Source organism: Stomoxys calcitrans, chromosome 1 (assembly GCF_963082655.1).
Source record: "Stomoxys calcitrans chromosome 1, idStoCalc2.1, whole genome shotgun sequence".
Lineage (NCBI taxonomy): Eukaryota > Metazoa > Arthropoda > Insecta > Diptera > Muscidae > Stomoxys > Stomoxys calcitrans.
Window position 1 is genome coordinate 57,544,422 of NC_081552.1, and position 16,406 is coordinate 57,560,827.

General features: G+C 38.9%; 1 protein-coding gene across 5 annotated transcripts in view; it reads left to right on the plus strand.

The window, feature by feature from the left end:
• LOC106090307 (WW domain-binding protein 2) overlaps positions 1-7,606 on the plus strand; it is a 37,392-nt gene extending 29,786 nt beyond the window's left edge. For 2 of the 5 annotated variants that reach the window (XR_001221788.2, XR_001221789.2), the window contains exons 5-6: positions 3,323-3,415; positions 3,559-3,646. Coding sequence is in view for 2 of the 5 variants with exons in the window: in XM_013256462.2 (XP_013111916.2) it covers positions 7,383-7,474; positions 7,544-7,591 (140 nt within the window). In the remaining 3 variants the exon portion in view is untranslated. Of the gene's footprint in view, positions 1-3,322; positions 3,416-3,558; positions 3,786-7,382; positions 7,475-7,543 lie in introns of those variants that run through there. The other 3 variants (XM_013256462.2, XM_013256464.2, XR_001221790.2) reach the window with 2 other exon arrangements.
• The last annotated feature ends 8,800 nt before the right edge of the window (positions 7,607-16,406 follow it).

Sequence of the window (16,406 nt, forward strand, 5' to 3'; positions counted from 1 at the left end):
GGTCAAACAGTTGTAGCTACTCTGTATGGAGCATTCCACTATCCGTAATCTGTGGGATTACGCAGTAGCTCCCATCAAAGCTTCTGCGATAACGAAGACAATGCCATGTCGACCGGTTATACGTACTGGATTGACACAATGTAGTCCTTCATCGGCAAAAACTGCCACCTCAGTGTACGTACTTTTTTCGTCATGGCAGAGGAAAATCCTGAAGTGCCTTCTCCGCACGCTTCTGTTTGGTTTGCCCGAACCGCCTCCATTGGATGACGAGGAGGTGCAGCAGGTCAACAGACATTTCCACTGTATTCCCCGATCTCCTAAGTAAAATACAAACAAACCGTATCCTGGCAACCCGTCATTTCTTTGGGATCAGATCACCTGCCAATAATACTCACCATCGACCAAACACCAGACTTCATAGCCTCTGAACGCCGTTTATCAATCAGAAGAAGTCCCATTGGGCCGGCTGTAGAGAGTACACCAATCGCCTCTTCAGTGAGTGGACAACCTCCTCAAATGCGCTAGTTGCCGAGAGGAAATTCCGAAACTTCAGCGGCTCGCTTTATACCAGCAGGTTGAATACCCCAAGTGCGGCCCAATTTCCCGGCGCAGGCAGTGATACTCGCAGTCGAGCGTGGTGGGATTTGTTTCTCGGACCGCACTAACCCCAGAATCAGCGAGCTGAATCTAGAAATAAACAGGGTAGTCGACGAACTTAAGCGGAATTTGTGGTTGGAACGCTTGGAGCAATGTAACTTAGGTACCGGCTTTGGCAAGCTGTAGTCTACTGTTAGTTCACTGTTGAACCCCGATAGAAGGGATGACAGGACCTCAGTCACTTTTGGCGACGTAACTGTGACTGATCCGAAGAGATGTGCCTAGTTGTTTAACCGTGAATTTATTGTGGATCCCGAGAGTGACAGTGCTAGGAGGAGAGCTGTTCGTCGTATCCGTGGTCTCCGAGCCGAAGGACAGCCATCACAATTTATTGTGGACGAAGTAACGAATGTTATCCAAGTCATCCAAGGCGTTGGGCCCCGACGGAATCTCCAGACTGATGTTGAAGAATTTGGATCTACCGGGAGTTGAGTACCTTACAACTGTCCTCAACATGTCTCTGAACTTTTTTGTTTGTTTCTCTTTCGAGACGAGCTCAATGATCGGATATGCAAATAAAAAAGGAAAGCCAAAGATAGCAACACACACCAACCACTATGGGACGCGTTTCGTCTTTGGTTAGAAGACTTTTCAACCATATTAGGTGTGATTGCTTCATGGGTCGTGCGTTGGTATGTTGTATTTGAATCACTCTTAAAGTACCCGATATCTAAAAGATAAGCAGAGTAATCCTGCTACTGAAGCCTGGAAAAGACCCGAGTAAAGGGGAATCGTACGCTTGATGGACTATTCCTCCCGGGCCTCGTTGGAGAATTTCCATTCGTCGAGCATCAGTATGGATTTCAAAGACTGCATAGCACAACAACTGCTTTGCATGCCATCACCGCACACATTTGCCGTGGCTTCAATCTGCTCAGGGCATGTGATAGGACGGTCCTCTTGGCACTGGACCTACGAAGGCATTCGACACGGCCAGCCATACCAAACTATTTGAAGACATCGCCAGCTTGTCGCTCCAACCACGCCCAAAACGCTGGGTGGCGAATTACCTGTGTGGTCGGCAGTCATTTGTGGAATTTGGAGATAAGAAGTCGAAGCACCGTAGAGCGAAACGACGGAGTTCCCCAAGGCGAGGTGATATCTCTGGCACTGTTTAACCTCTACCTATCCTCCACCCCCTCCAGACGGCATTGAGATCCTATGAAATGCGGACGAATGTACGATCATGCCATCCGGCCCCCATCCATTGTTAACATCTGCGATAGGTTAAACGTCTACCTTATCGAACTTGTCGCTTATTCCGCTGCAAGAGATTTGAAGATATCTGCCACCAAATCTTCGGCTACATTATTCATTACAAATACTCGCGAGGTGTTTAATGAGCTGAATGTGATAGTCAATAAAGAAACGATTCCGACCACATTTGTCACATTTGAAAGCTCTTACACATTCTCCCCATATGCCACAGCAATTTTCGATAAAGTCAAGTCACTTGCCACCAGCACTTGGGGTGCTGACAAAGAAACTTTGTTGACATGTACAAAGCAATTGGCTGGTCTGTGATAAGTCATGCAGCGCCAGTGTGATGATGTCAGTTATTTGACACGAAGTGGAAAAATATTCAGATCTGTCAAAATGCCGCTCTTCGAATTGCGACGGAATGTCTCCTCGGTTCTCACATGTACCACCTCCACCAGGAGACAAAGATCCTACCCATAACGACATAACTACATGCTGTCTAAGCAATATCTTCTGGACTGTTATCGCAGGGACCATCCAAAACATCATCTTGTGGATAGGGATCCACCGCCGATGTAGAGCTGCCGAATGAATGTGGTTCTTGGAGAACGACTGCCTGCCATTTCATCTGAAGTAATTGACTTCACCTGGGAAACCAGAGTAGTTCTGTCTCAATTACGATACGGCAGATGCAGCCGCCTCAACTCCTACAGAGCAAAGATTGATGGCAACTTGCAGGATGTGTGTACCGTTTGTAACCTGGGACTACACTACATACTGCCCAGACCCACTTGACTCAGACCTAGATGCCTCTGGACGCATCCCACCTTAGTCGCAGAGCTCCTGGATGTGGATATTCAGCAGAATCAAGCAGACAAAAGATAGAATACATCACACTGCTACAACAACAACAACAACAATGAAGAACACAACACAGATTGGAGCTCAAAGATCCAGCCTATGTGGTGCTCATAGTTATCCCGTGCCGGGTAATTCCAGCTCTCCTTTTGTAAAGCGGAACGTGGACTAGAAATATTTTTTTACGGAATGCCTTAATTTATAAAAATGCTGCAACCTAAGTGATGGTGTAAAAAAAAATTTTTTTTGAAACGCCATATCATTGCCATTAATACAGCAGATTTAAACTAACAAACTATGTATGTATAATGAATTTTAGTTGTTAACATATACTAACATCAATTGTCTTAATTACTTATATGTTCTAAATTTCTTATCATCACCGCAAACAATTCTAAAACCAAGATACCGTAACTTATTCGTTACCCACATACAGCCACACTTGTACTACACTTTACAGAAAACATATGTGCTAATAACAACAAAAGAAAAACGTTTCCTCGATTAAACTAAACCTTTTGTTTGTTACCCTTATTCTTCTCCCCCTTCTGCTCTTTTTCCCATAAATATTTTGTTTGTTTGTTTTTCTTTTCTATTTTTTTCACAGATTACTAAGGCAGACTGTTACTGCTACTAGTAAATTTTTCAACGATATTAAAAAGTCATGTCCCAACTGGAAATGTATATTTTTAACATAAAGGTAACTTTTGTTCCCCACCATTTGAAATAAAGAGCACAAAGCAAAAGCCGAGATTTTTGTTGAGCTATTCCATAAGGAATGTGAAGGAGTCTGTATTACATGTGATTTTTTCTATTTTTGTTTGTTTATTTATTAAATTACAGGTAGCACGGTTTATTACCACTACTATTACTTTCCTCAACAAACAACAGGATATTTGTTTGTGCCTGTCTTACTTCCATGTTAATCCTTACTTCTTATACTTATCTATTGACCTTGCAAAGGCTGTAAGAGTTTGTCTTCGAAGAGTGTGTGTGTGTGTAGTGAAACCCATAAATCCATTTATCACATTATTATTGTTTACATACTTGCTAGAATCTCATCTACAAATGTAAGCTATTTGTGACAAATTTAAATGTTTTTTACTATACTACGAGAGTGGTCCATTTAAATTGCTTATAAGTTGGTCCAAAGGAGCCAACATCACTTGGAAGCAGTGGTTGCCTATCCAAAATTCTGACGTATATGACATTTATTTCCGACGTATAATACATACTCGATTTGCCCAATAGAACGTTCGAACCCACGTCGCACAGTGTTGCCCCGGTGGATAAAAATGCAAAAATCGCCGATCAATGAGCTCTCGTCTCCAAGGGAAACAAACGAAAATTCTGAAATAAAGTGTTCTTCGCCATAACAAGCAAAAAAAAACTGAAAATAAAAATTGTTATGACAATTTTTACTAATCTTAAAAAAAGCCCTTCAAATTAAAAGATTTAGAAAAAATATTTATATTTGACGTCCCCCTTCAACAAATCGACGTTTTTGTACGAAGGTTTTTTGAACAAATGAATGGTATCTATTTTGTTTTTCCAAAAATTTAAATTTTTGTTTATTGCAACAAGGTTTTTTTTTTATTGGGGTACTAAAGTAGAAAAAGTTCTTAAAGAGGACATCACTGAAAGCTCATTTGTCAACGACAGCTGCCACGCACACGAACATATGGTTAGTACCGTTAGTTTTACATAGGACAAAAATAAATGTCAAAACTGAAATTTCAGCAGAGTGGATCTAAAAAGGGCCGACTTGGGCCGCCCTTATTCTTTTTAGTGTTCTTCAGTGAAGTGTCCTGAATCAAAAAAGCTAAATTTCAGCTGCAAAAACTTGCACTAATTCATAATTTTGGATTATTTTGTAAAAAAATTATTTTCGGCCCCTTCTTGGAAACGTTAAAAACTCCTTTAAATTGAGATTCTAGTACATCAAAATACAAAAATGTTCGCCGGCTTAAGAACTCAAATCAAAAGATTGATTTATATGGGAGCTGTATCAGGTTATATACCGATTTGGACCATACTTGGCGGAGTTTTTGAGAGCCATTGTGCAAAATTTCAGCCAAATCCGACAACAATTGCACCATCTGGAGGCTCAAGATATAAAATCGAAAGATCGGTTTATATTGGAGCTATATCCGCTTATAAACCGATTTGTGGTACTTTTGAGACTCTTAACAGATGTCATCATGCAAAATTTCCGATAAATCGGGTAATAATTGCGACTTTTGAAGGCTGAAGAGTTAAATCTGAAGATAGGTTTATATGGGAGCTCTATCAGGTTACAGACCGATTTGGACCATACTCCACTTTTTTTATACTATACTCAAATGTACTCAAATATAGAATTTTAGAGCTCTATATTAACTCTAACAATTTTTATCCGACGATCCGATGAACGGTTGTCGTTGTCTTAACGTTTTGAGCGATCAGCTCACATTTCAAACGATGCATATGTATGCTTTTGGATATGGAAAAGAAATTCACGCTGCAATAAAACAAATACCCATGCATTGGAAAAGTGACACAGCCAGTAGGACAAAGTATCGGGATTAGTTAGTGTGTTGTATGCATTTAATAGAGGTTCTTTCGCAATTTCTTCGATATAAATATAACCTTCCAATGTACGACCTTTGAAGCCCACACACCTAAAGATTTCCGATGATTTATATGGGAGCTATATCTAAATCTGAACCGATATGGCCCATTTGCAATCCTCAACGACCTACATCAATATGAAGTATCTGAGGAGCAAAATTTCAAGTGGCTAGCATTAGGCGTTCGACCCCTATCGTGATTTCGGCAGATGGACGGTCATGGCTAGATCGACTCAGAACGTCGAGACGATCAAGAATATATATATTGGGTTGCCCAAAAAGTAATTGTCGGTAATATAGAAGTAATATAGTCGGCGTTGACAAATTTTTTCAACGGCTTGTGACTCTGTAATTGCATTCTTTCTTCTGTCAGTTATCAGCTGTTACTTTTAGCTTGCTTTAGAAAAAAAGTGCGCGAAATTTTGTTTACATTTGTTTGTTTGGCGTCAATTTTAATATGGGTACCACATGTATTGAAAGAAATTCATTTAACAAACCGAATCAACGCTTGTGCACCCATATGCACCTTAAACGCAATGAATTCGATCCGTTTTTAAAACGAATCATAACTGGAGATGAAAAATGGATTGTTAACAACAACGTTAGTAGAAAACGATTATGGTCCAAGCATGGTGAACCAGCTCAAACCACTTCAAAGGCTGATATCCACCAAAAGAAGGTTATGCTGTCTGTTTGGTGGGATTGGAAGGGTGTGGTATATTTTGAGCTGCTTCCAAGGAACCAAACGATTAATTCGGATGTTCACTGTCAACAGTTGGACAAATTGAATACAGCCATCAAGGAGAAGCGACCAGAATTGGTCAATCGTAAAGGTGTCATATTCCACCAGGACAACGCTAGACCGCACACATCTTTGGTTACTCGCCAAAAACTGAGTGAGCTTGGCTGGGAACTTTTGATGCATCCACCATATAGCCCTGACCTTGCATCATCAGACTATCATTTATTTCAATCTTTGCAGAACTCCTTAAATGGTAAAACTTTCGGCAGTGATGAGGCCATAAAATCGCACTTGGCTCAGTTTTTTGCAGATAAAGGCCAGAAGTTCTATGAGCGTGGAATACTAAATTTGCCAGAAAGATGGCAAAATGCCAATTATATATTTGATTAAAGTTCATTCTAAGCTTTATTAAAAATGCATTTACTTTCTTTTAAAAAATCCGCAATTACTTTTTAGGCAACCCAATACTTTATGGGGTCTTAAACGAATATTTTGTGGTGTTACAAACGGAATGACTATAACCTGATATAGCTCACATATAAACCGATCACACGATTTGACTTCTTGAGTCCTTACAAGCCGAAATTTTTGTCCGATTTGGCTGAAATTTAGCATGCAGTGTTATTTTTTTTACGACTTCCAACAACTGTGCCAAATAAGGTCCAAATCAGTCTTTAACCCGATCAACCTTGTTCGGTTCCTAAAAGTTTTAATTTTTGCTGGTTTGACAGAAGTTTGGTATGTAGAATAAAATTATGCCCTAGAACAAAATTTATTTTGTATAAATTTTTAGCAGAATCCATGGTTGTGGGTTCCCAAGATTCGGCTACGACGAACTTTGCACGCTTTTACTTGTTTTTATTCTCTTGCCTTCAGTCGTGATTGAGACTGCAACGAATAAACACACGTATAGATGTACGCATCATTTTTCTGTTTTCTATCTAAAAACAGTGTTTTCTTCTGGCTGGAAAGAAAAAGTTACTTTCATACCTAGCGTTTAATCAGAAAAAAAAAACATTTTTAAAATAAAAACACAAAAAGGATGCGTAAACCCATTCGGATGTTCATTCGTTGCTGTCTCGACAACGACTGCACCACTGAATTAGAACTGAAAATTTGGCTGAGGCAGGTCGTGGTTTGAACCTAGGACGTTCGAGCCGTCGACACAAGCTCCGAACGATACACAGACAATCACTGTTTCGAAGTGTACAGAATCCATCAGAATGGTTAAAAATCAAATATTTTAGTTGGACCACTTCTTTGTTTTATAATTTTGTTCCCTAACTTTAATTTTCTCAAAAAAAAAATTTTAATAGGTTCAAAAGAAGCTGAGGCCTTGGCAAGTGCATATAATACATCTTCAAATCAACGACCTGGACCAAGTGGAGGAATGCCTCCAGCTTATGATGTAAGTTTCTAAGGGTTTTTAGTACAAAAAATGAAATCTGAATAATAAATTTTTTGTAATTATTTTCAGGATTTGCCTCCTACCTATGAGGACTCCAATCGCAAAAAATATCAATAGTGTTTTGAAAAAACTCTAATAAAATTTGTAATTTTATTGAATCTAATCACATTCCCTACGAAATGATAATGAAGGAGAATAGCTTTGCTTGGCTTCTAATAATATTAACCAAAACGTTAAACAAATGCTTTAAAAAATACTAAATGAAAATTTGTAAATTTTTTCTGTTTTAATTTATTACAATTTTTGTTTATGTCCCATTTGGAGGGCTCTATTTGAAAATACATATTATTTGTTATTAATATATCGTATAACACATTTATTCAAGCATGTTCTATATTTTATATTAATATATATAGTGTATATATAAATATATACACACGTTTAAAAATGTAATTCATGTATTAAATTAATAGTTTCGGCAAAACCGAAATATACAATTAAATATATGCCTAACATATTATCACAACTATTTCAATTTGTTGACATTTGTTAAGATTTACACTTCTATTTTCATGCAAGACATACTACTTTTTATAACTCATAAATATTTTTAAACATATTTCAACTTGGTTTTATAAAAAAAAATATATATATAAAAAGTAGTAAGTATTTGATAAACTTTATAAAGTAGAGAAATTATAATAAATATGAAAAGAATGCAATACACTTAAAATTTTTTCATAAATATCATTTCCCGGACCCCCTTATGTTGACGGACCACGCAAACGAAAAAAAGACCATGTTTTGCGGATGTGAACCTGTAATGTTCGGAGTCTTTATAGAGAAGGTGTAGTATACGCATTGGCGGATGTATTGGAGTAGTACAAGGCAGATATTACCGCCTTAATGGAAGTGCGATGGACCGGGAATAGCGTCACACCAACAACAAATGGTGACGAACTGACGAACCTTATCTCCAGCTTTACTCCGGCGGATGAGCAGACCAAGGATATTTTCTATGAGCGCCTAGAGAGAGAATACGACCGCTGGCCCGACCTTGATATTGAAATCGTTGTGGGAGATTTAAATGCAAATATAGGGAAGGAAAAATTATTTGGTCCACACGGCCACATGGTTGTATACAGGTTGTAATAGATGGAAGGCGTGTTAGATGTACGATCGATCCGAGGAGCTAACATAGATTCGGATCATTACCTTGTTCCAGATAAGGTTCGCACACGTCTGTCTGACCATGGCGAGAAAACTACGATCTGACACTGCACGGAAGCTGGACACACAATAGATGACAGCGACATACTCCACCCAAGTGACCCAACTGCTTGATGAAAACACTCCTTGTTCCGATGATATAATGGCGCAGTGGCAAACCATTGCCCACTCCACGGAAAATGTCGCGAAATTCGTACTTGGTACCGGAAGCTGCCCCCTAGAAACCCTTTGTACGACCATGAGTGTCGAGATGCTACTGAATCCATGCTGAAACCAAGAATGCGGTCAGATGAAGGAGAGAGGAGAAACGCAGAAAGAAGAAGGAAATGGAAAGACGTGAGTGTCTGCGACTTGAGATGTACAGGAGTGAGAAGTCCGGAAATACTCCCAAATAATCAAGAAGAATGAAGAACAACAAGCCAGCAGGAGCCGACCGGTTGCCCGCTGAACTATTTAAGACCGAAGGCGACAGGCTGGTAAGGCGTATGCATCAGCTTGTCTGCACCATCTGCTTAGAAGAGGGCATACCCGGTGATTGGAACCACAGCATACTATGTCCAGTACACAAGAAAGAGGACAAGGCGGAATGATCCAACTACAGAGGCATTAGTCTCCTCCCCATCGCATTCAAGATTCTCTCGAGCGTACTGTATGAAAGAATAAAACCTAAATCAATGAGATAATTGGCCCCTATCAATGTGGCTTTAGACCTGGTAAATCCACCATAGGCTTGAGCTGGCAAAATATCGATAGCATTATTGATATTTAATTTTTTTTAATATTTTGAACAATGATTTCTCTCATGACTTCCAACTGGCTTTATTAACCTTGGTTTTATTTGGTCTGTGCACTGATATTGCTTCTATATAAATGGAGGTAATGATTTTTACTTCTCATTTTCGTTTGAATTATAGGTGAGGGGAAATGTAACATGGTATCAATATTTAGTATTAGAACTATCGAAAATATCGAATGTTGCGATTATCGATAGTTTGCCAGCTCTACTATAGACCACATATTCACACTGCGCCAAACACTGGAAAAGACCCGAGAAGGACAAATCAGCACCTACCATCTCTTTGTTGACTAGAAAGCCGCTCTCGACAGCCCTATACTTTCAAAGGTATTTCAAGCCATGTCTGAATTTGGTAGCCCTGCAAAATTCCACGGTACACGTTCCTCGGCAAGAATAGGAAAGAATCTCTCCGGATCATTCAATACTAAACGAGGTTTCAGACAAGGAGACAACTTATCATGTGATCTCTTTAATATCCTGCTGGAGAAGATTATACGAGATGCAGATGCGAATAGATATGGCACACTAATCACAAAAGAACACATGCTACTCGCCTATGCCGACGACATCATAAGTCGGTCACTGGAAGTAGTAACTGCTGCCTTTGAAAGAATCGAAAGAGTCTGTGAAAATGGGCAGTAACCGATCAGATAAAGAAAGTGGAGAAAGTAGGGAACCAAAACTTTGAGATGGTTGGCAACTTGATCTACCTCGGCAACGCCGTAACCGAAACGAAGAACACCAGTTTTGAAATAAAGCGAAGAATAATACTGGCAAAGTAAGTAAGCTGTTTATTGTTTCTAAACTCTCAACAGTCGAAAATTACAATAATTACAATTGTATGGTGCTGAGGCACCGTGTGAAAGCAGACGAGGCAGTGCTTGGAGTGTTTGAGAGAAAGATTCTTCGTAAAATATAAGGACCAGTTTGCATTAATGGAGAATATAGGTGTTGTATGAACCACGAACTGTATGAGCTGTATGACGACGAAAGCGTAGTTACACGTATCAAAATACAACGGTTACGTTGGCTAGGTCATGTTGTCAGAATCGATGAAGAAGCTCCAGCAAAGAAGTTTTTTGAAGGAAAGCACGGTGGTGCACGCAAACTTGGACGACCAAAAGCCCGATGGAAAGATCAAGGGGTGGGAGACACTTTGAAACTTGGTGTCATAGATTATAGAAGGAGAGCAGAACATCGAGGCGCTTGGAAGGCTATTCTGAGTTTGGCAAATGAGACAAACTTTCAGTCATAGCGAATTAAAGTAAAGTAAGATACCAAAACACCACGTGCAAAATTTCAGTAAAATCGGATAATAATTGCGCCCTCTAGAAGCTCAAGACCCATGATCTGTTTATATGGCAGCTATATCAAAACATGAATCGATTTGGCCTATTTACTATCCCAACCGACCTACACTTATAAGAAGTGTTTGTGCAAAATTTCAAGCGCCTAGCTTTACTCCTTAGAAAGTTAGCGTGCTTTCGACAGACAGATGGACGTACGGACATGGCTAGATCGACTTAAAATATGACGATCAGGAATATATATACTTGATGGGGTCTCTTAGACGCATATTTCGAGGTGTAGCAAACCGAGTATAGAAATTAATATACCCCCATCCTATGGTGGAGGGTATAACTAGTAAATAATATACTATTTGAGAGGGGGGTGGAGGTAACTCAATGAAATTTGAAAAGGTTCAATCTGAGGTGTTATCGTGATCTTGTGCAAAAATTCAAGGCCAAGGTCCAGGGGCCTATTGGCAGGCCTCTAAAGTTGGTCACAATCTTCATTTGTGGTCCGAATCACAAAAGTCCAAACAATCAGTTTGAGGTATACAATATGTCGTCTTGTTTCCAGGATATTCGACTTTTTTTCTATGGATTTTTGACCAAGACCTGGGGCCTATTTCTACATTCGTAATCGACTTATTACTATCGATTTTCGCATTGTTTAGATTATGGCATCCGTTATCGATTAATTCTATTCCAAACATCGAATAGATATGTGCTAGATTTTGCACGCAGCAATTTATCTATCGTAAATAACCAATTTTCGTCTGTTTTCAAGAAATTGGGAAAAAATATAGGACATCGATGTATTTATTTTATGAAATAAAACAATATTTATTATATTTTCACATTTTTGGTACCTTATTTGGAAAAAAATTAACTTTGTGTTAAATTGTCAAATTGTCTGCATAAAAATTGTGTTATTTAGCCAACAAATCTAATGCAGCATGATATTTTTTCAAGGAAAAAGTTTCTAACATTATCCAATTGTACATCGTACTGTTGTTATCCTTGCGCCTGCCCGAAAAAAATAAAAGAAGCACCTTTTGCTAGAGGCGACGTAAGCCACATATTATAAAGTCCTCTTTCACATAAATCAAAAATTGATTGTGTAAAAACAGTAAAATATCTTAAAAAAAAACAATGGAATATTGTTTCAAACATGTTTTTATTTTTTTACTAGTAAAAACTTTTTGAACAACCTCCATTTGCTTTGTTTACCTTTGAGATGGCAAAATATGCTCTGTGGACAAATTACGATCGTAAGCCATGATCCAATATGTACTTACGCAACGAAATTAACTTTAGAACAAAAACTCGTTCGATAACGGATGCGGCAATTAGGCCCCTACTTCTTATTTTGCATTTACGAAAGCATTTACAGCTCGATTGTCATTTTTATGCATTATTTGGATTCGTAACAAAATAAACAACGACTTTGCCGCCAAAAATATCCACATCTAATTATTCAGTTAAAAGTTTAGAAGTCGAACAATGTGAGAAAAAACTTATTTTGTGCATATATTGGTCAAAACAAGTATTTTCATTGATAAATCTTTCTCTTTCTTTTTTGTAAAGAAGACATATTATCCCTTTTAAGTGAAATTTGAACAAGATATGTGTTTTTTACCCCATATGTCCCCTAAACAGGCAAAACATTTTTTGCACCAAACAATATTTGTAGACTGCACAGAAAATTTACTAAAAATGCCGATTGCCGGCAAAGTTAATTTTTCGATTTCGAAAAAATTTGCGCAAAGTTTGTTTTTGGTTTTTTTAAGGACATTCAGCAAAAAAAGATTTTTAAAATCGGACCACAAATGAAGATTTGAACAATTTTTCGAAATGCCGAGGACCACTTAGGGCCTTGAACAACACCTCAGCTCCAACCATTCTAAATTTGTGATAGTTATCTCTATCCGTTCTCATATGGCATATTTTTTACAAGTTCTTTTTCGATTCTATACCACTATGTGACGTGTGGTCCCAAGTCAAAATCGGGACACACATCCTGCGCATTGGTATCAGTCGCAGTTCGAAGAGCGGCATTCTGACAGATCTGAATATTATTCCTCTGCGTGTCACATAGCTGACTAGACCACACTTACACTGCATAACTTGGAATGAAGGTAGAAGATATCATCCCGCCTTGGGAAACTCCCTCTTTCACTCTACGGTTTTCGACTTGTAATCCATAAATTTTGTAAATGACTGGCGACCACACAGATAATTGGCGACACAGCTTTTCTGTCCTGGCTGGAGGGACGTGTTGGCAATGTCCTTAAAAAAGTTTGGCATGGCTAACCGTGTCGTGCACACAGACTACAGTTTGCCTAAACCGGTACCTAAGTTACATATGTTCAAGTATTCTAGCCACAAATTCCGATTAATTTCGTTTACTACCGTTTATTTTCAGATTAAGGGTTAGTGGGCTCCGTGCAACTCGTCTGCGAGAACCTTTGCCTGCGCCGGGAAATTGGAGCGCACTTGGGTATAAAGCGAGCGGCTAATGTCTCGGAATTCTCGGATTCCTCTCAGCAATCAGCACATTTTAGAGAGGTGTCAGCTCATTAAAGAGGCGATTGGTATACCCTATGAAGCCGAGCCAATCGGCCTTCTTCTGGGGCCGAATTACCGCATACGTGATCGAGTGCGCTTTCGTATCGAATGAAATTTCATCTCGTATCTATTGGGCGTTATACCACTTGTATATAAATGTTTTGTCCAAGTTTGTTTTTATAAATCGTGCTCGATTTAAACATTCGCGTTCTTACATTTCAAAAATTTCTATTCAATAAAAAGATACATAATTAACAACATCCTCGTCAAGGTTCTGTAGGTGAGGAAGCTCGTTCCGGTCTAAAGTACCGGGAGCGGGAACAGGGTGGCCATTGGTTATTTAAGGGTCCCAATATCCCGCCTTGTCATATCGAGCATCATAGGCACTCAGTATTTGTGCAAAAGCCGGTGCCGCCCGGCCTCTCCGCGACTGCCGTTGCAGCTGCTTCGTGGAATGCTCCCACTATCCGCAACCTGTGGACGGTAGCTCGCAGCTAAGCTTCTGGTGACAGCAATGAACAACACACAGATCGGACCTCAATGTTCCTGTGCCTGTGCGGTGCTTACAACTATCCTAGTGATCCCAAAGTCGACTAATCGATTAGTCGGCTTTTTGCGTAAAAAAGTGGAAGTTGACTTTTAATGATTAAAAACTCGTATAATCGATTTTAAAGTCGAATAGTCGAAAAAAAGCTGCACAAGATACAAGTTTGGCTTTGCTAATGTTGCTGCTAGGTAAGAACTGTTTCCAATTTTACGATTCATCGCTATTTGATTTACTCTTGTTGCCATAAATTACTCGTGCCAAAGCTGTGCATATCCAAGCCAAATTTTGGGACTACGTCATTATAAGTGTAAGATTCATCTTAAAAGTTTTGATTATGGAAGCTTAATTTTTCAAATGTATTTTTTTTATCCATAATGTTCGAGGATGGGCTGTACAGGACTATATCTTTTCATTGCCCCCGCATAGGCTGTACTCCCGATTTGTAATCTTCAGCTCTTAAGAAAGCCGATTTTGCTTAAGAAAAAATGTTTATAATATACTAGGCGTCGTATGAACCACGAGCTGTACGACGACGATAGAATAGTAAAACGCATCAAAATACATTTTTTTCGTTGGTAAGGTTATGTTGTCAGCATGGATGAGGAAGCTCCAGCAACGTATTTTGAAGGCGACCATAAAAGAAAACGCAAAAGGGAAAAAAGACCAAAACTTCAATGGGGTGATCAAGTGGAGAGCGACATCTCGAAACTGGGTGTCAGAAATTGGAGAAGAAGCGCAGAAGATCGATGCGCTTGGGCATCTATTCTACGTTCGGCTAGAGGAAAAAAATGTCTGTAATGGCCAATTGAAGTAATATACTCATCCCAGTCCATATTTTGATGTAGCTACCATATAGATCGATCTCCAGATTAAACCTCTTAAGCCTATAAAATGCGAATATATCGAATATTATCCATATCGGTCTAACTTTAGATGTAGGTTCCATATTAACGTTCCCCAAATTTTCGGTATTTTTTCTCTGAAACCCACATTTTGTCTACAATTTTGTAAACTTTTTCTCGGCCTGGAGAATAGAAATAGAAAGAATAAAAGTTCGTTAATGAATAACGAACAATTTGCAATAAAATGTGATGTTCTACTTGGGGTTAAACGTCAGAAAAACACTAGTTGAATGTCGGCTAGAATATACAGACCATTTCAAGCTTTAATTCTTATACAAAAAAAGTGAAAAAACAAGTAAAGAGGCGTTAAGCACGGCCGGGCCGAACTTTGGATACCCACCACCTCGGGTATATATGTAAACCACCTTTCATCAAAATTCGGTGAAAATTTTATACCTTATGTCCCATATCAGTTATATCCAAATATGTTCCAATTGGGACCAAATACTAATAAGTACATTATGGGCCCAAAATCTTAAGTCGAGAGATCGGTCTATATGGCAGCTATATTCAAATCTGGACCGATCTGGGCAAAATTAAGGAAGGACGTCGATGAGCCTAACCAAACTCACTGTCTCAAATTTCAGCGACATCGGACAATAAATGCGTCTTTTATGGCCCCAAAACCTAAAACCTAGATATCGGTCTATATGGCAGCTATATCTAAATCTTGGCCGATCTGTACGATATTGCAGAAGTATGTCAAGGGGCTTAACACAACTCACTGTCCCAAATTTCAGCAAAATCGGACAATAAATGTGCCTTTTATGGGACTAGCACCATAAATCGGAGGATCGGTCTATATGGCAGCTATATCCAAATCTGGACCGATCTGAGCCAAATTAACGATGAATGTCGATGGGCCTTACACAACTCACTGTTCCAAATTTCAGCGAAATCGGATAAAAAATGTGGCTTTTATGGGCCTTAGACCCTAAATCGGAGGATCGGTCTATATGGCAGCTATATCCAAATCTGGACCGATCAAGGCCAAATTCACGAAGGATGTCGAAGGGCCTAACACAATCCACTGCCCTAAATTTCAGCAAAATCGGATAATAAATGTGGCTTTTATGGGCCTAAGACCATAAATCGGCGGATCGGTCTATATGGGGGCTATATCAAGATATAGTCCGATATAGCCCATCTTCGAACTTAACCTGCTTATGGACAGAAAAAGAATCTGTGCAAAGTTTCAGCTCAATATCTCTATTTTTAAAGACTGTAGCGTGATTTCAACAGACAGACGGACGGACATGCCTAGATCGTCTTAGATTTTTACGCTGATCAAGAATATATATACTTTATAGGGTCGGAAATGGATATTTCGATGTGTTGCAAACGGAATGACAAAATGAATATACCCCCATCCTTCGGTGGTGGGTATAATAAGCGGGAATGTGCAAACATTTGAAATTTAGAAAAGAATACCAGCCATATGGGCCAATTATGTATTTAAAAATTTTCCTAATACTTCCCTTCTACAAATATACAAAGAAATTATCATATTGATGGCAAAAGTTTACAAAAACTTGTAGGAAATAGAAGTATCTTATTTAGAAAATTTTGCAAAAAATCTGACTTTTTGATAAAGTCGAAAAGT